The sequence below is a fragment of the Salvelinus fontinalis genome, chromosome 34 (assembly GCF_029448725.1).
Source record: "Salvelinus fontinalis isolate EN_2023a chromosome 34, ASM2944872v1, whole genome shotgun sequence".
Lineage (NCBI taxonomy): Eukaryota > Metazoa > Chordata > Actinopteri > Salmoniformes > Salmonidae > Salvelinus > Salvelinus fontinalis.
In genome coordinates, this window is record NC_074698.1 from 36,928,075 (window position 1) to 36,950,091 (window position 22,017).

Here is a 22,017-nt window from a genome sequence, read left to right on the forward strand (position 1 = left end):
AAAATACTTACAAACTTTAAAAAACGCTCAACCTGTGGAACTCTAAAGTGAGACCAACAGTCTCTCATCAGTGAACAAAACAGTACAAGGGTTAACAACTTGTCATTAAAGAATGTAAAAAATAAAAGTAATGACCTGTGCCCCAAATGGCGCGTTATTTCTTCTATAGTGCACTACTTCTGACCAGGCCCATAGGGAATAGGGTGCCGTTTGGGACACTATCAATTTACCCATCAGTCGCTGGTGGTGGTGGCGTGCCTGTGCTCTTATCTCCCAGAGTTCCCTGGGGTTCAGTGGGCGGCACCTCCTCCTCATCAGACGAGCCGGCACTGGAGGACTCCTCATCGCTGTCAGCTAATACACACAGCCTGGGCTTGGAGCTGAGACACACACACACACAAAATACTTTAAATACTGCATTTGGATCCAAATGATTGTGAGTCATCATGAGTCATGGTACAACTATCTCTGTTATAATCAGGGTTACAAAACTGTCTCCTTTATACAGACAACAAACACATAAACACACACACACACACACACGAGCCAAAACAGTGTATCTGCGATGCAGGCTGATCTGTGGTGTACGAGGACATGGGGATCAGGTCTTACCCTACTTGGCTGGTCTTTGGGATGTCTCCGTCAGCCTCCACCCCAATGGACTTCTCCTTCCCCAGTTTACACAGGTTCAACTTTGTCTCCAGGGTCATCTGTAGGCAGCCTGTATATACCACCTCCATCTCCAACCACAGGCCTGGGGGGAGGGGTAGAGAGAGAGAGGTATTTATGAAGGTGCTACAGAAGCCAGCGAGAGATTTGCGCATGCAGTCAGGCACACACACACACATACATTTTGGATCGAATCAGGATTTCCTATTCGAGACAACCATTATTGTTGTCATGTTATCATAAAGGGAAAGGAAGGGGGCAGATGTAGTATTGTCATTCTGTGTCATATAGCAAATTGAGACTAATGACAATAGTAGCCTGATGGGAAGTAGCATTAGCTTGTTATTGTGTGTGTAGGTAGATCAATGTTAAGTGGTTTGCTAATCCTGCGGAGGGAGACAATAGGAAGGAGCTTTAGGATAAGTGGAACCCCATTCCCTTTATAGTGACAGACCTGGTCAAAAGTAGTGAACTCTAAAGGGAATAGGGTGCCATTTGGGACTCGGTCTTAAAGTAGGACACAAATGGGATCAAGTCAGCACTGGGTCTGGTCTGGGAAAGTAATGTGTGTGTGTGCGCTGGATGTCAATCTGAGCAGGGGAAAGATACAGATGCACACACACACCTCTGTGGTCCAGTGAGGGTTTGGAGATGCTGAGCGCCTGAGGTATGCAGGTACCCATGTCCAGATCAGCCAACTTCAGTTCATTCACAAAGTACGGCAACTGTAGGAGAACATACAATAATGGTGTTCAGAAAATGTATGATGTGTGTGTGTGTGTGTGTGTGTGTGTGTGTGTGTGTGTGTGTGTGTGTGTGTGTGTGTGTGTGTGTGTGTGTGTGTGTGTGTGTGTGTGTGTGTGTGTGTGTGTGTGTGTGTGTGTGTGTGTGTGTGTGTGTGGTGGCGGGGAGTATGTGTGCAGGTGTGTGTGTACATGCATGCAAGTGTGAGCGTGCAAGTGTGTATGCATGTGTGCATGTGTGATCGGGAGGAAAGTGAGTAATGGGGAGCTGCAGCACATGACAGCCCATGATAGAGGGAGCTGACAAGGCATTAACCCTCCTCTTCCTCTCCTCTCATCCCCCTTTCCATTGTCCAATGTTGATGGCCTGCTGCCCGCATCTGACCTTGTGCTCAACAGTATGACTGATGTATAAGTAACAAGCACAGAGCAGTACCCCAGTGCCCCAGTACCTTAGAACCCTAATGCCCCAGTACCTTAGAACCCTAGTGCCCTAGTACCTTAGAACCCTAGTGCCCCAGTACCTTGGTACCACAGTACCCAGTGCCCCAGTACCCAGTACCCAGTGCCCCAGTACCCAGTGCCCCAGTACCCAGTACCCAGTGCCCCAGTACCCAGTGCCCCAGTACCCCAGTGCCCCAGTGTCCCAGTACCCCAGTACCCCAGTGTCCCAGTACCCCAGTACCCCAGTGTCCCAGTACCCCAGTGCCCCAGTACCCCAGTGCCCCAGTACCCCAGTACCCCAGTACCCCAGTGCCCCAGTGCCCCAGTGCTCCAGTGCCCCAGTACCCCAGTACCCCAGTGTCCCAGTACCCCAGTGCCCCAGTACCCCAGTGCCCCAGTACCCCAGTGCCCCAGTGCTCCAGTGCCCCAGTACCGCAGTGAGAGTGAGAGGATCATGCACTGAAGTTGGATTCTATAGGACTTACCATGTAGTGCAGAGATATGGAGGATATTGATATTACTTTCTTTACATACAGACACCAACACTCCCACCCACCTACTCATCAATTCATACATCCACCAACCCCCAACTCCCAGACTCACCCTGATCTTACTCAGCTTCTTCTGGATCTTGTGGGCCACCAGGTCCACCCAGTACTTCTCCCGGAGGAAGTCCCAGAAGATCCTCCCCACCAGGGCATTGACCCAGGCCGGTTGGCCCTCTGCTGGGCAGCCCCCCTCTGTTGATGCATCCTCACTGGGGAACTGGATAGAGGAGAGAACAGAACAGAGCCGGATTACCAAAAAAATATTGCGGTAGGCGTGTTGATCTAGGATCAGGCCCGATCTCACTACTACCTACTCTACAACAGATGCTCACCACACAGGACATCAGAACAGAACACACAGCCAAGCCAGGGTCATATTCCTTAGTGCAGACCGTAGCAAACAAGCCACAACAAATCGGTCAAATTCAGGTAGGTCCCTCCCCGTTTTGGTTGTTTGCTTCCGCTGGGTGCCCAATGAATACGACACAGGCAGGTACACTGCTCCTATTAATATCCCAGCCAGGTGATATCTGAACCATTTGGTCCACTCAGCATGTATACAGCATCTAGCTGAGTCAGTCAGTATCTATCCTCCTCTCTCCAAGGCCAAAGACTGACTGGACTGTAACTGTGGCTGTATTGATGTACTCTAATCAGTGTGAGTTATGTTAAGGATTCAAACAATTGTTAAGGGTTCAGAGGTTAAGAACCCAAAATGGTGATCTGATTCGCAGATACTGTATGTAGTGTAGTACTTTTGACCAGAGCTGTATGGGGAAGAATAAATGTCTTCGTATTGAAACACCACTGAACCACCAGGTTAATAGTCCAGTCTTGTAGTGTACCTTCTTCCTGGCTGTGGGGCTTCCCTGGTCGCTGTGGCAGGGGCTGGGGCTGGGACTGCTACCCTCTAAGCCAATGAGGCGGCTCATGTAGGAGCCGTAGTCCACCAGGTCACGCAGGCCAATCAGAGGGGGAAGGTTCTCCGTACTGTCCATACTGGATCTCCCACTACATAACACCTCTGGGGAAGAGAGAGATGGGAGAGATGGAGAGAGAAAGAAAGAGAGAGAGAAGGAAGGAAGGAAGTGGGGAGAGATGGAGGAGGATAGAGTGAGGGAGAGAGTCAAGAAAACAGGCAGACAGGTCAAGTGGCGGGTAAGGAACAGGGGAGGAAGGTGGTTAAAATAGCATTACACTCAATTCAATACTAATTATATATGAAAAAATTATAAACCACAGATTCCTGTCCAGCGTGTGCACACTATTCCCTATGTAGTGCACTACTTTTGACCAGGACCCACAGGGAATAGGGTGCCATTTGGATGTAACCTACCATGTCAGTAGGGGGCAGCACGGTTTCTTACCAGACTTGGGTACGTCTCTGATTGGGCTGATCTTGAACTCTGACCTCGAGGCTAACAGGAAGTGCTGGAACCAATCCTCCTTCTCTCTTCCTGTACGACCAAAGAGGTAGAGAGTGTCGGGGAGGCCCTGTGTCTGTGTGTCTGGGAGTGTCTGCTTGTCTGTCCTCTCCTCCTCCTCTTGCCCCTCTTCCAATCTCTCCTCCTCCTCTCTCCCCACCTCTCCCTCGGCCAGTATGATACAGATAGGGTACTTCTTATTCCAAACTCTCTTCCGTGCCAAGGCAGCAGGCAACAGGGAGACCTGGTTTGAAATAAGAAACAAGAAATAATGAACAACTTACCATAACAAAGCCTTTATAAAGCCTAGATGCTTCAGAAATCCTTAAGCAAATGTCATGCTATATGGACACACTGACCTTGCAGTTGGCCAGCTGGTAGCAGCGCGAGCGCAGGAACACGGCTTCATGGGGCAGTTCGTCGAAGGCTGCCCGTCGGGGGATGTTGGTGCGGGGGTAGGCCAGGCGTAGGCAGCTGCCCGACAGGGTGGCATACACAGAGTGGGTGAGCGACGGGTGGTATGTCTCCGGGTCGTACACGGGCATCTCGTTCATCCAGCCCTAGAATGCATGGAGGATGTATGGTACAGGTTTGGGTTGTGTCTGGAATGGCACCCTATTCCCTATATAGTGCACTCCTTTTGACCAGGGCCCATTGGGGCTTACCGTGAACAACAGCATTTCACCTAACACTTTCCCTAAGAGGGAAAAATGGGGTTTCCGTGCTCCAACAGCAGGAGAAGAGCTGGACACCATAAGAGGTAGAGGCGCGACACTCTATTTTATCGAATACTTGTAAATAAGGTATTTCTGTTTTTTAGTTTTAATACATTTGCAAACATTTATAAAAAAGGTTTTTCTCTTTGTCATTATGGAGTATTGGGATGTCATTATGGAGTATTGTGATGTCATTATGGAGTATTGTGTGTAGATTGATGAGGACATTGTTTTATTAAATCCATTTTAGAATAAGGCTGTAACGTAACAAAAAATAAATGAAGTCAAGAGGTCTGAATAATTTCCGAATGCTCTGTATCTGTCACAAGAGACTGGCTCTATACATGTCTCATCTATCACAAGAGACTGGCTCTATACATGTCTCATCTATCACAGGAGACTGGCTCTATACATGTCTCATCTATCACAAGAGACTGGCTCTATACATGTCTCATCTATCACAGGAGACTGGCTCTATACATGTCTCATCTATCACAGGAGACTGGCTTTATACATGTCTCATCTATCACAGGAGACTGGCTCTATACAAGTATCATCTATCACAGGAGACTGGCTCTATACAAGTCTCATCTATCACAAGAGACTGGCTCTATACATGTCTCATCTATCACAAGAGACTGGCTCTATACATGTCTCATCTATTACAGGAGACTGGCTCTATAGATGTCTCATCTATCACAGGAGACTGGCTCTATAGATGTCTCATCTATCACAGGAGACTGGCTCTATACATGTCTCATCTATCACAAGAGACTGGCTTTATACATGTCTCATCTATCACAGGAGACTGGCTCTATACAAGTCTCATCTATCACAGGAGACTGGCTCTATACAAGTCTCATCTATCACAAGAGACTGGCTCTATACATGTCTCATCTATCACAAGAGACTGGCTCTATACATGTCTCATCTATTACAGGAGACTGGCTCTATAGATGTCTTATCTATCACAAGAGACTGGCTCTATACATGTCTCATCTATCACAAGAGACTGGCTCTATACATGTCTCATCTATTACAGGAGACTGGCTCTATACATGTCTCATCTATCACAAGAGACTGGCTCTATACATGTCTCATCTATCACGGGAGACTAGATCTATACATGTCCTATCTATCACAGGAGACTGGCTCTATACACGTCTCATCTATCACAAGAGACTGGCTCTATACATGTCTCATCTATCACAAGAGACTGGCTCTATACATGTCTCATCTATTACAGGAGACTGGCTCTATAGATGTCTTATCTATCACAGGAGACTGGCTCTATACATGTCTCATCTATCACAGGAGACTGGCTCTATACATGTCTCATCTATCACAGGAGACTGGCTCTATACATGTCTCATCTATCACAGGAGACTAGCTCTATACATGTCCTATCTATCACAGGAGACTGGCTCTATACACGTCTCATCTATTACAGGAGACTGGCTCTATATATGTCTCATCTATCACAGGAGACTAGCTCTATACATGTCCTATCTATCACAGGAGACTGGCTCTATACACGTCTCATCTATTACAGGAGACTGGCTCTATACATGTCTTATCTATCACAGGAGACTGGCTTTATACATGTCTCATCTATCACAGGAGACTGGCTTTATACATGTCTCATCTATCACAGGAGACTGGCTCTATACAAGTCTCATCTATCACAAGAGACTGGCTCTATACATGTCTCATCTATCACAAGAGACTGGCTCTATGCATGTCTCATCTATTACAGGAGACTGGCTCTATACATGTCTCATCTATTACAGGAGACTGGCTCTATACATATATTATCTATCACAGGAGACTGGCTCTATACATGTCTTATCTATCACAGGAGACTGGCTCTATACATGTCTCATCTATCACAAGAGACTGGCTCTATACATGTCTCATCTATCACAAGAGACTGGCTCTATACATGTCTCATCTATTACAGGAGACTGGCTCTATAGATGTCTTATCTATCACAGGAGACTGGCTCTATACATGTCTCATCTATCACAGGAGACTGGCTCTATACATGTCTCATCTATCACAGGAGACTGGCTCTATACATGTCTCATCTATCACAGGAGACTAGCTCTATACATGTCCTATCTATCACAGGAGACTGGCTCTATACACGTCTCATCTATTACAGGAGACTGGCTCTATATATGTCTCATCTATCACAGGAGACTAGCTCTATACATGTCCTATCTATCACAGGAGACTGGCTCTATACACGTCTCATCTATTACAGGAGACTGGCTCTATACATGTCTTATCTATCACAGGAGACTGGCTTTATACATGTCTCATCTATCACAGGAGACTGGCTTTATACATGTCTCATCTATCACAGGAGACTGGCTCTATACAAGTCTCATCTATCACAAGAGACTGGCTCTATACATGTCTCATCTATCACAAGAGACTGGCTCTATGCATGTCTCATCTATTACAGGAGACTGGCTCTATACATGTCTCATCTATTACAGGAGACTGGCTCTATACATATCTTATCTATCACAGGAGACTGGCTCTATACATGTCTTATCTATCACAGGAGACTGGCTCTATACATGTCTCATCTATCACAAGAGACTGGCTCTATACATGTCTCATCTATCACAGGAGACTGACTCTATACATGTCTTATCTATCACAAGAGACTGGCTCTATACATGTCTCATCTATCACAGGCGACTGGCTCTATACACGTGTCATCTATCACAGGAGACTGGCTCTATACATGTCTCATCTATCACAGGAGACTGGCTCTATATATGTCTCATCTATCACAGGAGACTGGATCTATACATGTCTCATCTATCACAGGAGACTGGCTCTATACATGTCTTATCTATCACAAGAGACTGGCTCTATACATGTCTTATCTATCACAGGAGACTGGCTTTATACATGTCTTATCTATCACAGGAGACTGGCTCTATACATGTCTCATCTATCTCAGGAGACTGGCTTTATACATGTCTTATCTATCACAGGAGACTGGCTCTAGCGCTCTGGGGTATTGCCTGGTGAGCTTTTTTTGTTTGTTAGTGTTTTTCTCTCACTAATAAACTCACCTTATTTTCACTTTCTTACATTGTGTTCACTTGGGCAGTCACAGCTGTTAATTGATGTTTACTTTTGCTATTGTTGTTTACAGTTGCTTACCATGAATTATTTCATAAAGGCGATTTGTACGTTGACATTTTTGTTGTTGTCAGATATTGTGGCAGTTAACTTTCTCAGTCAGCAAATCTGTCTCAAATCTGTCTTCCTTCCCTGCTGTAATTGTTCTAGTATAACCCTTCCTAGTATTACCTGAATACTCATTGGTTATTGAGCACCGTGATTTACCTGTAGTCAAATCAGTGGCAGTGAAACCAGAGCTAGGGGCAGCTCTCTATTACCCCTTTACACTACTGAGCCAAGTGGAGCTGTACTGGACTGGCATGGTTACACCTCCATCATAGCTGCTGCAACCACGCTGGAAAGAACAATATGAAAATAAAATATTCAAGCCAGACCAGTACAGGTTGGGTCAGCCCTACAGGGCCTAGTTTTGTCGCACCTGTTCAGTCTTGTGGTCAGGTGCCACAAAAAAAAGATTTAGGAAAATTGCAATTAGTTCAGGACAGGGCAGCACGGCTGGAGAGCTAATATTAATAATATGCATGTCAATCTCTCCTGTCTCAAAGTGGAAAAGACATTGACTTCATCACTGCTTGTATTGATGAGAGGTATTGACATGTTGAATGCACCGAGCTGTCTGTTTGAACTACTGGCGCACAGCTTGGACACCCATGCATACCCCACAAGACATGCCACCAGAGGTCTCTTCACAGTCCCCAAATCCAGAACAGACTACACAGAGCCATGACTACATGGAACTCTATTCCACATCAAGTAACTGATGCAAGCAGTAAAATTAGATTTAAAAAAACAGATTAAAATACACCTTATGGAACAGCGGGGACTGTGAAGCAACACAGACATAGGCACAGACACATGCATACACACACACACTATACACACACACGTACACGTACACGTACACATGGATTTTGTACTGTATATATGTGGTAGTGGTGGAGTAGGGGCCTGAGGGCACACGGTCCGTGAATGTATTGTAATGTTTTTAAAATTGTATAAACTGCATTAATAATAAATAATACGTACAAATACAAATACTTGCATCTTATGTACTAAGTTGTATACATGCCGTAACGGCTTTCTTCTGTGGACGAAGGAGAGGACCAAAGCGCAGCGTGATTAGTGTTCATCATGTTTAATAAAGACAATAAACACTACAAAATACAAAACAACAAATGTGAAAAAAAACTGTTCTGTCTGGTGCAGACACACGAAGACAGAAGACAACCACCCACAAAACCCAACACAAAACAGGATACCTAAATATGGTTCCCAATCAGAGACAATGACTAACACCTGCCTCTGATTGAGAACCATATCAGGCCAAACATAGAAACAGGAAAACTAGACACACAACATAGAATGCCCACTCAGCTCACGTCCTGACCAACACTAAAACAAAGAAAACACAAAAGAACTATGGTCAGAACGTGACACATGCATACTGTAAACTGAAATACAACATTGAATGCAGCATGCAACATTGTATTGGCTTATAGCCTTAAAAGCTTCAACCTAATTTGACTGTTTTGCAGTGTTCTACTGAGCTAATTTGTGTTTCTTATGTCTTGGGTTCAGCTTAGAGCCAACTGAATTAATCAAGACAGAAATATCACAGCTGCTACAGCTAATGGACTGGGAGATGACACACACACACACGCACGCACGCTCTGAGGGTTCTTAGCACTGTGTAGCTCCAGCTCTAGAAGGCCAAGGGCCAGAGGGAACACAGGGACTACCTGGGCTACAGTACACTGAGATGCTGTGCCTTATCTGGACCGGGCGGCTATAAGCCCCTCATTCCTCACTAATCAAAGGCCAAGGGGCAGAGGATGTACAGGAACTACATGGGCTACAACTGAGGGAGATGGTATGCGTCCCAAATGGCATCCTATCCCCTATGTAGTGCACCACTTTTTAACAGGGCCCTGGTCAAAAGTAGTGCACAACAAAGGGAATAGGCTGCTATTGCGGAAGCAGCCCCATGGCTGTAAGCCCCTCAGTTCTCACTATCCTCTCTAATCAGCACCTGGCCTCATTCACTCACCCATTCACAGAAACAAAGGTCTCTACTCCTCCACTCTATAGAGACAAAGACAGTAGTAATGATTGTTACCATAGATACAGTATGTGGCTCGCGCTTTGGTTCATGAGACAGAAATGTATCAACTATAAAAAATATTTAAAAAATTGATGAAAGCCTGTTCTCTTTGTATTTTTTTTAGGGCTGACCATCTGCCTGTCTGTCTGTCTGTCTGTCTGTCTGTCTGTCTGTCTGTCTATGTATCTGTCTGTCTGACTGTGACAATCTGTCTGTCCGTCCGTCCGTCTGTGTTTACCTACTGTAACTCTATCAATCTATGTTACTTATGTGTGTAACCACTCCCATATCCTCAAACTCACCTCCAGGACTTCTGCATCTGTGCGCGGCCCACCAACAGGGTCCGAGGGCAGCAGGCTGTTGTCTTGGGACCACCGGGCCTCTGTAGTGCCCCAGGGTGGCAAAGCTCTGGATGCCGGACGGGGCGTGAACACCAGGACCACCACCAACCCTAACAGGAACCCACATGCTAGCCCCAGGGACAGCCCAGTCACATAGGAGGGCAGAGGGAGCACAAAGAACCCGTAGGCAAGTACGCCCACAAACAAGAGCCAGCGGACAGGCACTGAGGCCACAGGAATCCTGCCTCGAGCCTGGGGACGGGTTCCTCGATGCTGGCCTCTGGTACCAGCTCCACTGGATCCGCCCCCCTGGACCTCTACCACCTGGATGAGGTCTCCATTGGTGCAGATCTCGTAGAGGCTATCCCCCAGCTGGCTGTGGTGCTCTGGGGAAAGTGAGGGCTTCAAAGGGCCCCTCCTGGGTCTCCTTAGTGGGGTTTCACACACACCCAGTTTGCTGTCTGTTCCACGTCTGTATCTTACTTGTGTCTCTGTGCTCCCGTCTTCAATGTTCAATGGGGTCCCACTCCCACCACCTCCATAGCTACCAAGGGAGGCAGGTGAGTCCCCGACCCCCCCAGACACCTTCTGCTTGGGGCTCCCCGAGCTCGACTCGTCCCCCATCATTTTACCCCACATGCTCATGGGGTCCTGTATGGCCTCCGAGAACTTCCTCCGCGTGTCCTCGAACTCGGTCATCAGGGAACTTCCTTTGGGCTCCGTGGGAGAGACGGGGGACGGGGGTGCCATCCAGCTATCATTCCCAGAACCAGCCTCCTGGAGCTTGGGTTGGGTCTGGGTGAACTGCTTCCAGGGGTGCATGTGGAGCTTGGAGTCCGACTTGGAGAGGTAGACCTCGGGCTCGAGGTGGGAGATCTCGGTGGAGAGGGACTTGACCAGGCTGAGGAGGGGTTTGGAGCTTCTCAAGGAACCAGTCTCTTTGTTCTGCAGCTCTGTGGAGGAGGACTTCACCAGGCCGGGGGGCGGCGATGAGGCCATGGCCAGGTCAGCCAGGGAGCCCGGAGAGGAGGGGGAGAGGGGGATGTGGAAGCCCGAGGAGCGGCGTCCCTGGCCTGGCTTCAGCCCCAAACCTAGCCCCAGGCCTGAGTCGGGCCTACTGTCCCTGGACTCCCTGACTCCAGGCTTGTCTTTGGAGAAGGCCACGGTAGGGCCCTCGCCTTCATCATGGCGCTCCAGAAAGATAAGCTCACTGTCCTCCATGCTGTTCTTCTCTCTGCCTCTGACAGTTTGTAAGACTGTGTTTGTTACTTAATATCCACAGTACTCACATTCAATCTGAAATATGGTTCCATCCCTCTCTCAGTTTTCATGTATTGAAGATGTGTATATTTTGCTGCTGTAGCTATGGAGACGTGGTCCCCCAAACACAGTGGTTGGCTCTAGGGTAGTAAGACATGGCGCTGGGGATCAGTGGGTGCTGCACGGTGAGTAGCATTCTCTTCCCCAGTCTGAGTCATCCCTCAACCCCAGGACTCTGGAGACATGGGGAAGAAAGAAAGGCGACATTGAGTGATATTTTCCTTTTCATCAAACATCAATCAGAAATGTTATATAACATAAGAATAGACTCATATTAGTAACATCACTCTGATTGAGGATGATGGATGTCAATCATACACACACACATCCCTGAAGGAGGACAGTAGAGGTTGTGTCCCAAGTGGAACCATATTCCCTACTGGGTGCCATTTGAGACACAGCATCAGTGTCTGGAACATAGCGCTCTGCAGGTTTCTTCATCCTGGGTATCTGACACTGTTCCCCCCCCACACCGTCCAGCACTAGACAGACTGTTCCCCCCCCACACCGTCCAGCACTAGACAGACTGTTCCCCCCCACACCATTCAACACTAGACAGACTGTTCCCCCCACACCATTCAGCACTAGACAGACTGTTCCCCACACACCATTCAACACTAGACAGACTGTTCCCCCCCGCACCATTCAACACTAGACAGACTGTTCCCCCCCACACCATTCAACACTAGACAGACTGTTCCCCCCACACCATTCAACACCAGACAGACTGTTCCCCCCACACCATTCAACACTAGACAGACTGTTCCCCCCACACCATTCAACACTAGACAGACTGTTCCCCCCCACACCATTCAACACTAGACAGACTGTTCCCCCCACACCATTCAACACTAGACAGACTGTTCCCCCCACACCATTCAACACTAGACAGACTGTTCGCCCCCCACACCATTCAACACTAGACAGACTGTTCCCCCCACACCATTCAACACTAGACAGACTGTTCGCCCCCCACACCATTCAACACTAGACAGACTGTTCCCCCCACACCATTCAACACTAGACAGACTGTTCCCCCCACACCATTCAACACCAGACAGACTGCTCCCCCCACACCATTCAACATTAGACAGACTGTTCCCCCCACACCATTCAACACCAGACAGACTGTTCCCCCCACACCATTCAACACTAGACAGACTGTTCGCCCCCCACACCATTCAACACTAGACAGACTGTTCCCCCCACACCATTCAACACTAGACAGTCTGTTCGCCCCCAACACCATTCAACACTAGACAGACTGTTCCCCCCACACCATTCAACACTAGACAGACTGTTCCCCCCCACACCGTTCAACACTAGACAGACTGTTCCCCCCCCACACCATTCAACACTAGACAGACTGTTCCCCCCACACCATTCAACACTAGACAGACTGTTCCCCCCACACCATTCAACACTAGACAGACTGTTCCCCCCCACACCATCCAACACTAGACAGACTGTTCCCCCCACACCATTCAACACTAGACAGACTGTTCCCCCCACACCATTCAACACTAGACAGACTGTTCCCCCCACACCATTCAACACTAGACAGACTGTTCCCCCCACACCATTCAACACTAGACAGACTGTTCCCCCCACACCATTCAACACTAGACAGACTGTTCCCCCACACCATTCAACACTAGACAGACTGTTCCCCCCACACCATTCAACACTAGACAGACTGTTCCCCCACACCATTCAACACTAGACAGACTGTTCCCCCCACACCATTCAACACTAGACAGACTGTTCCCCCCCACACCATCCAACACTAGACAGACTGTTCCCCCCACACCATTCAACACTAGACAGACTGTTCCCCCACACCATTCAACACTAGACAGACTGTTCCCCTCACACCATTCAACACTAGACAGACTGTTCCCCCCACACCGTCCAGCACTAGACAGACTGTTCCCCCCACACCATTCAACACTAGACAGACTGTTCGCCCCACACCATCCAACACTAGACAGACTGTTCCCCCCCACACCATTCAACACTAGACAGGCTGTTCCCCCCACACCATTCAACACTAGACAGACTGTTCCCCCCACACCATTCAACACTAGACAGACTGTTCCCCCCACACCATTCAACACTAGACAGACTGTTCCCTCCCACACCATTCAACACTAGACAGACTGTTCCCCCCACACCATTCAACACTAGACAGACTGTTCCCCCCACACCATTCAACACTAGACAGACTGTTCCCCCCACACCATCCAACACTAGACAGACTGTTCCCCCCACACCATTCAACACTAGACAGACTGTTCCCTCCCACACCATTCAACACTAGACAGACTGTTCCCCCCACACCATTCAACACTAGACAGACTGTTCCCCTCACACCATTCAACACTAGACAGACTGTTCCCCCCACACCATCCAACACTAGACAGACTGTTCGCCCCCCACACCATTCAACACTAGACAGACTGTTCCCCCCCACACCATTCAACACTAGACAGACTGTTCCCCCCACACCATTCAACACTAGACAGACTGTTCCCCCCCACACCATTCAACACTAGACAGACTGTTCCCCCCACACCATTCAACACTAGACAGACTGTTCCCCCCACACCATTCAACACTAGACAGACTGTTCCCCCCACACCATTCAACACTAGACAGACTGTTCCCCCCACACCATTCAACACTAGACAGACTGTTACCCCCACACTGTCCAGCACTAGACAGACTGTTCCCCCCACACCATTCAACACTAGACAGACTGTTCCCCCCACACCATTCAACACTAGACAGACTGTTCCCCCCACACCATTCAACACTAGACAGACTGTTCCCCCCACACCATTCAACACTAGACAGACTGTTCCCCCCACACCATTCAACACTAGACAGACTGTTACCCCCACACTGTCCAGCACTAGACAGACTGTTCCCCCCACACCATTCAACACTAGACAGACTGTTCCCCCCACACCATTCAACACTAGACAGACTGTTCCCCCCACACCATTCAACACTAGACAGACTGTTCCCCCCACACCATTCAACACTAGACAGACTGTTCCCCCCACACCATTCAACACTAGACAGACGGAGCCCCCCCACACCATTCAACACTAGACAGACTGTTCCCCCCACACCATTCAACACTAGACAGACTGTTCCCCCCACACCATCCAACACTAGACAGACTGTTCCCCCCACACCATTCAACACTAGACAGACTGTTCGCCCCCCACACCATTCAACACTAGACAGACTGTTCGCCCCCCACACCATTCAACACTAGACAGACTGTTCCCCCCCACACCATTCAACACTAGACAGACTGTTCCCCCCACACCATTCAACACTAGACAGACTGTTCCCCCCCACACCATTCAACACTAGACAGACTGTTCCCCCCACACCATTCAACACTAGACAGACTGTTCCCCCCACACCATTCAACACTAGACAGACTGTTCCCCCCACACCATTCAACACTAGACAGACTGTTCCCCCCACACCATTCAACACTAGACAGGCTGTTCCCCCCACACCATTCAACACTAGACAGACTGTTCCCCCCCACACCATTCAACACTAGACAGACTGTTCCCCCCACACCATTCAACACTAGACAGACTGTTCCCCCCCACACCATTCAACACTAGAGTGCCCGGTCCCTGACTAATGGCTTTAGGTTCAGCCCCTTCTCCTCTCCGCTCTCATTTTGTCTTTTTCTTTTTTTTTCCTCTCCCTTCCTGTCTCGTCCACATCCATCTCTTCTCGCTCCTCTCTTCTTCCCTCTCACCCTCTCCTCCCTTTCCCTCTCACCATCTCCTCTCTTCCCATCGCTCTCCTCCCTTTCCTTTTCACCCTGTCCTCTCCTCTACCCTTTCCTTTCCTCCTTCCCTCGAGGTGAAGAGGGGAGCTGCTCTGGTCTGTCAGGCAGCATCAGCCCTGACTGTGGATGTAAATAGAAATAGAATAGAGGTGGGTGGTAGGCGGCATGGTGGGCTGTTCCCTTCTGAAGCAAACTGTTTGGTGTCTGTTTCTCTCTCTCTCTGTGTGTGTGTGTGTGTGTGTGTGTGTGTGTGTGTGTGTGTGTGTGTGTGTGTGTGTATGTGTATGTGTGTGTGCTTGTGTGTGCTTGCGTGTGAGTGTGCGCTCGTGCATGTCTGCGTGCAATCTTGCGCGTGTGTGAGTGCGTGTGTGTGTGTCTTACAGAGAGAGGAAGAGAGAGATTCCAACACTGGTGAGTTCCTTCACTTTCTGGATTAATCTGAGAAGTAGGACAGTGAACGAATTTAGGGTTTAATCCCACTGTTGTCCAAGGGCGGACACTCCTAATCTCTCATTATGGACCATTACCCCAGTCAGATTACAGGTTTACACAAGGGTTGTGTGTTGTGTGTGTGTATGTGTATGTGTCTCAGAGAGAGAGAGGAAAATAGACATTCCAAACACTGCGGAGGATGACAAGTGCCTCTAGACACACATTGACAGCATGCTACGAAAGAACACCATGTTTATTGAAAGCACACACACACACACATCAAACAGTTTGTTATGCTGCTGACACATTGCAGCAGAGGAAACAGCCTCGTACATTTTGCCATAATGAGTCAAAGATGAACTGAACCAGTCAGCTATGGTTATGCAAATTCTAGAGAGGGGCGGGTGGTCATTAAACAGAGCTGGTTTCCTTCCAGAACGCTGAGTGCTGCAGTGTGTCCTAAATAGTGCCCTTTTCCCTAAATAGTGCACTACTTTTGACCAGGGCCTATATGGCTCTGGTCAAAAGTAGTGCACTGTATAAGGAAAAGGGTGCCATTTGACAGACCCCTGGTGCACTGCTGACAAGCTTTCACCTACTTGTCTCCACGTGTCAATCATTGTCTTATTGGGAGATTAGAAATAGTAGGTGATGCTAATTCTATGGTAATGCTAACTCAAGAGCTGAACCTCATCTGAGTCCCAAACGGAGCACTATTCCCAACTTAGTGCACAACTTTTGACCAGGGCTCATAGGGCTCTGGGAAAAAAGAATGCACTTAGTAGGAAATAGGGTGCGATAAGGGACCCAACTTCCATCATCACCGTGAGTCACATGTCAACGAGACAGTTACCATCATCACCATGAGTCACATGTCAACGAGACAGTTACCATCATCACCATGAGTCACATGTCAACGAGACAGTTACCATCATCACCATGAGTCACATGTCAACGAGACAGTTACCATCATCACCGTGAGTCACATGTCAACAAGACAGTTACCATCATCACCATGAGTCACATGTCAACAAGACAGTTACCATCATCACCATGAGTCACATGTCAACGAGACAGTTACCATCATCACCATGAGTCACATGTCAACGAGACAGTTACCATCATCACCGTGAGTCACATGTCAACAAGACAGTTACCATCATCACCTTGAGTCACATGTCAACGAGACAGTTACCATCATCACCATGAGTCACATGTCAACGAGGACAACGTTACCATCATCACCTTGAGTCACATGTCAACGAGACAGTTACCATCATCACCATGAGTCACATGTCAACGAGACAGTTACCATCATCACCGTGAGTCACATGTCAACAAGACAGTTACCATCATCACCATGAGTCACATGTCAACAAGACAGTTACCATCATCACCATGAGTCACATGTCAACGAGACAGTTACCATCATCACCATGAGTCACATGTCAACGAGACAGTTACCATCATCACCGTGAGTCACATGTCAACAAGACAGTTACCATCATCACCTTGAGTCACATGTCAACGAGGACAACGTTACCATCATCACCTTGAGTCACATGTCAACGAGACAGTTACCATCATCACCATGAGTCACATGTCAACGAGACAGTTACCATCATCACCGTGAGTCACATGTCAACGAGGACAACGTTACCATCATCACCTTGAGTCACATGTCAACGAGACAGTTACCATCATCACCATGAGTCACATGTCAACGAGACAGTTACCATCATCACCGTGAGTCACATGTCAACGAGACAGTTACCATCATCACCTTGAGTCACATGTCAACGAGACAGTTACCATCATCACCTTGAGTCACATGTCAACGAGGACAAAGTTACCATCATCACCGTGAGTCACATGTCAACGAGACAGTTACCATCATCACCATGAGTCACATGTCAACGAGACAGTTACCATCATCACCTTGAGTCACATGTCAACGAGACAGTTACCATCATCACCATGAGTCACATGTCAACGAGGACAACGTTACCATCATCACCTTGAGTCACATGTCAACGAGGACAACGTTACCATCATCACCTTGAGTCACATGTCAACGAGGACAACGTTACCATCATCACCTTGAGTCACATGTCAACGAGACAGTTACCATCATCACCATGAGTCACATGTCAACGAGACAGTTACCATCATCACCTTGAGTCACATGTCAACAAGGACAACGTTACCATCATCACCATGAGTCACATGTCAACGAGACAGTTACCATCATCACCATGAGTCTCATGTCAACGAGACAGTTACCATCATCACCTTGAGTCACATGTCAACGAGACAGTTACCATCATCACCATGAGTCACATGTCAACGAGACAGTTACCATCATCACCATGAGTCACATGTCAACGAGACAGTTACCATCATCACCTTGAGTCACATGTCAACGAGACAGTTACCATCATCACCATGAGTCACATGTCAACGAGACAGTTACCATCATCACCATGAGTCACATGTCAACGAGACAGTTACCATCATCACCATGAGTCACATGTCAACGAGGACAACGTTACCATCACCACCGTGAGTCACATGTCAACGAGACAGTTACCATCATCACGTGAGTCACATGTCAACGAGGACAACGTTACCATCATCACCATGAGTCACATGCCAACGAGACAGTTACCATCATCACCATGAGTCACATGTCAACGAGACAGTTACCCTCATCACCATGAGTCACATGTCAACGAGACAGTTACCATCATCACCATGAGTCACATGTCAATGAGACAGTTACCATCATCACCGTGAGTCACATGCCAACGAGACAGTTACCATCATCACCTTGAGTCACATGTCAACGAGGACAACGTTACCATCATCACCTTGAGTCACATGTCAACGAGACAGTTACCATCATCACCTTGAGTCACATGTCAACAAGGACAACGTTACCATCATCACCTTGAGTCACATGTCAACGAGACAGTTACCATCATCACCGTGAGTCACATGTCAACGAGACAGTTACCATCATCACCTTGAGTCACATGTCAACGAGACAGTTACCATCATCACCGTGAGTCACATGTCAACGAGACAGTTACCATCATCACCATGAGTCACATGTCAACGAGACAGTTACCATCATCACCTTGAGTCACATGTCAACGAGACAGTTACCATCATCACCATGAGTCACATGTCAACGAGACAGTTACCATCATCACCGTGAGTCACATGTCAACGAGACAGTTACCATCATCACCGTGAGTCACATGTCAACGAGACAGTTACCATCATCACCATGAGTCACATGTCAACGAGACAGTTACCATCATCACCGTGAGTCACATGTCAACGAGACAGTTACCATCATCACCATGAGTCACATGTCAACAAGACAGTTACCATCATCACCATGAGTCACATGTCAACGAGACAGTTACCATCATCACCATGAGTCACATGTCAATGAGACAGTTACCATCATCACCTTGAGTCACATGTCAACGAGACAGTTACCATCATCACCATGAGTCACATGTCAACGAGACAGTTACCATCATCACCGTGAGTCACATGTCAACGAGACAGTTACCATCATCACCGTGAGTCACATGTCAACGAGACAGTTACCATCATCACCATGAGTCACATGTCAACGAGACAGTTACCATCATCACCGTGAGTCACATGTCAACGAGACAGTTACCATCATCACCATGAGTCACATGTCAACGAGACAGTTACCATCATCACGTGAGTCACATGTCAACGAGACAGACTGGATTATCTTTAATCTTCCATATTAAAATAGCTGTATGTCACTTAGGATGTGAATCACAGGGAATACACACAGTCAGACACACACATAGCCAGACAGACACACATACACATTGCATGCTTACACACACATACATTGGCTTACACAGTGACTGACTGGCTGTACACACACACATAAAGTACATGCACACACACTGTCATAGCACACCATGGCACAGTTGTGACAGTTGACAGCGTGCGTTCCAATGAGTAACCATGCTGAGTGAGGGCTCAGAATATAATAACTGACAAATGAATATCAGGCAAAGCTCTACTTAGCTCGCATAATCCAGACCCAGGGTATTTGGAAGAATCATTCCTATTTCTATTTCTGTTAAGCATGTCAAGTCTGGGCCAGTGACACTCCTGAGTACAGGGACAGTGATCCTCTCCTTTAAATCTGAAACACTGACTGTTCTACCATAGAGATAGGACAACTGGTTTATGTATATGGTTCTAACCTTGTAATTAGAATGAGTAGAATGATTTACCAGTCAAATTGCCAAGGTCAGCGCGGTTCCAAGCCCGTTCTATTCATTCTCTTTCTACGGACCAACCACCATTTTCACTGCTTGTCAGACTACATCAGATAAATCCAAACAAATGTCCCAAAGTCAAAGCTGAATGGAAACCAATTATCGTGCCATAATACATATCAAAGTGGTTATGAATGTGCTCTATATATTGTAGCTATATCAGATGTCCTCAGTCCTAGACCACAGTTCTTGCTGCTCCGCCGATGGGAACATTTGGGTTCTGTCTCTTTTACTTTTGATTTTGGACCAGCAACCATCCCTCCTGTTTTCCAATGGCACATTGTGTTAACTAATCCAAGTTTATAATTTTAAAAGGCTTATTGATCATTAGAAAACCCTTTTGCAATTATGTTAGCACAGCTGAAAACTGTTGTTCTGATTAAAGAAGCAATAAAAATGTCCTTCTTTAGACTAGTTGAGTATCTGGAGCATCAACATTTGTGAGTTCTATTACAGGCTCAAGATGGCCAGAATCAAAGACCTTTCTTCTGAAACTCGTCAGTCTATTCTTGTTCTGAGAAATTAAGGCTATTCCATGCGAGAAATTGCCAAGAAACTGAAGATTTCTTACAATGCTGTGTACCACTCCCTTCACAGAACAGCGCAAACTGGCTCTAACCAGAATAGAAAGAGGAGTGGGAGGCCCCGGTGCACAACTGAGCAAGAGGACAAGTACATTAGAGTGTCTAGTTTGAGAAACAGATGCCTCACAAGTCCTCAGCTGGCAGCTTCACTAAATAGTACCCACAAAACACCAGTCTCAATGTCAACGGTGAAGAGGTGACTCCGGGATGCTGGCCTTCTAGGCAGAGTTGCAAAAAAAGCCATGTAGATATTCCATGAAAAGTCAGCCGTTTCCAGCTACAATAGTCATTTACAACATTAACAATGTCTACACTGTACTTCTTATCAATTTCATGTTATTTTAATGGACAAAACATGTGCTTTTCTTTCAAAAACAAGGACATTTCTAAGTGACCCCAAACTTTTGAACGGTAGTGTATATATATAAAAAGGGGATTGGAAATGATTAATGTAATGTTATTTGATAGTCTCCAATTCAATCTGCTAATTTCATAGCTGATCTATCCCCTAAAAATATATATATATATATATTCTGCTCTAATTTGCTTTGAGAAGGAGACTAGGACAGAGGACAAGAGGAATCATGATAGAACCAATTGAGATTGACCCAGTGTTATTACTTACTAGCATATATGGGCTTCGTCTAGCCTGCCATTGTCACGTTCCTGACCTATTTATGTTAGTTGTTATGTGTGTTAGTTGGTCAGGACGTGAGGTTGGGTGGGCATTCTATGTTTTCTGTTTCTGTGTTGGTTTTGGGTTGCCTGGTATGGCTCTTAATTAGAGGCAGGTGTTTGGCGTTCCTCTAATTAAGAGTCATATTTAGGTAGGCGTTGTCACAGTGTTCGTTGTGGGTGATTGTCTTCCGTGTTTGTGTTATGTTTGCACCATACGGAACTGTATACGGTTTGTTCGGTTTATGTAGTCTGTTTCCTATTCGTGCGTTCTTCGTGTCTATGTAAGTTCTCATGTTTAGGTCAGTCTACGTCGTTTGTTATTTTGTATCATTTCAAGTGTAGTTCGTGTTCGTTTTTCGTCTTGTTTAATAAATATGTGTTCAAACTTCGCTGCGCCTTGGTTCCCTCAATACTCCTCCTTTTCCGAAGATGGAGAGGAGGAGGATCGCCGTTACAGAATCACCCACCATTCCAGAGCCAAGCAGCGGAGTAAATGGAGTAAGGGACAGGAAAAGAAGGAGCAATGGACATGGGACGATGTATTGGACGGAAAGGGTTGCTACACTTGGGAGGAGATCCTGGCTGGTAGGGATCGCCTCCCATGGGAACAGCTGGAGGCACTGAGGAGAGCAGAGGCTACCGGAGAGAGGAACCGGAGCTATGAGGGAACGCGTCTG

At 47.1% G+C, this 22,017-nt stretch overlaps 1 protein-coding gene across 3 annotated transcripts in view; it reads right to left on the bottom strand.

Moving 5' to 3' along the window:
- LOC129833784 (testis-expressed protein 2-like) overlaps nt 1–22,017 on the bottom strand; it is a 30,359-nt gene that overhangs the window by 2,293 nt on the left and 6,049 nt on the right. For all 3 annotated transcript variants that reach the window (XM_055898589.1, XM_055898588.1, XM_055898590.1), the window contains exons 2-9: nt 10,116–11,649; nt 4,188–4,388; nt 3,772–4,072; nt 3,250–3,428; nt 2,460–2,621; nt 1,295–1,394; nt 613–754; nt 231–380 (exon numbers count right to left, since the gene is read on the bottom strand). In XM_055898589.1, coding sequence (XP_055754564.1) covers nt 231–380; nt 613–754; nt 1,295–1,394; nt 2,460–2,621; nt 3,250–3,428; nt 3,772–4,072; nt 4,188–4,388; nt 10,116–11,375 — 2,495 coding nt within the window. In that variant the 5' untranslated portion in view covers nt 11,376–11,649. The remainder of the gene's footprint in view (nt 1–230; nt 381–612; nt 755–1,294; nt 1,395–2,459; nt 2,622–3,249; nt 3,429–3,771; nt 4,073–4,187; nt 4,389–10,115; nt 11,650–22,017) is intronic.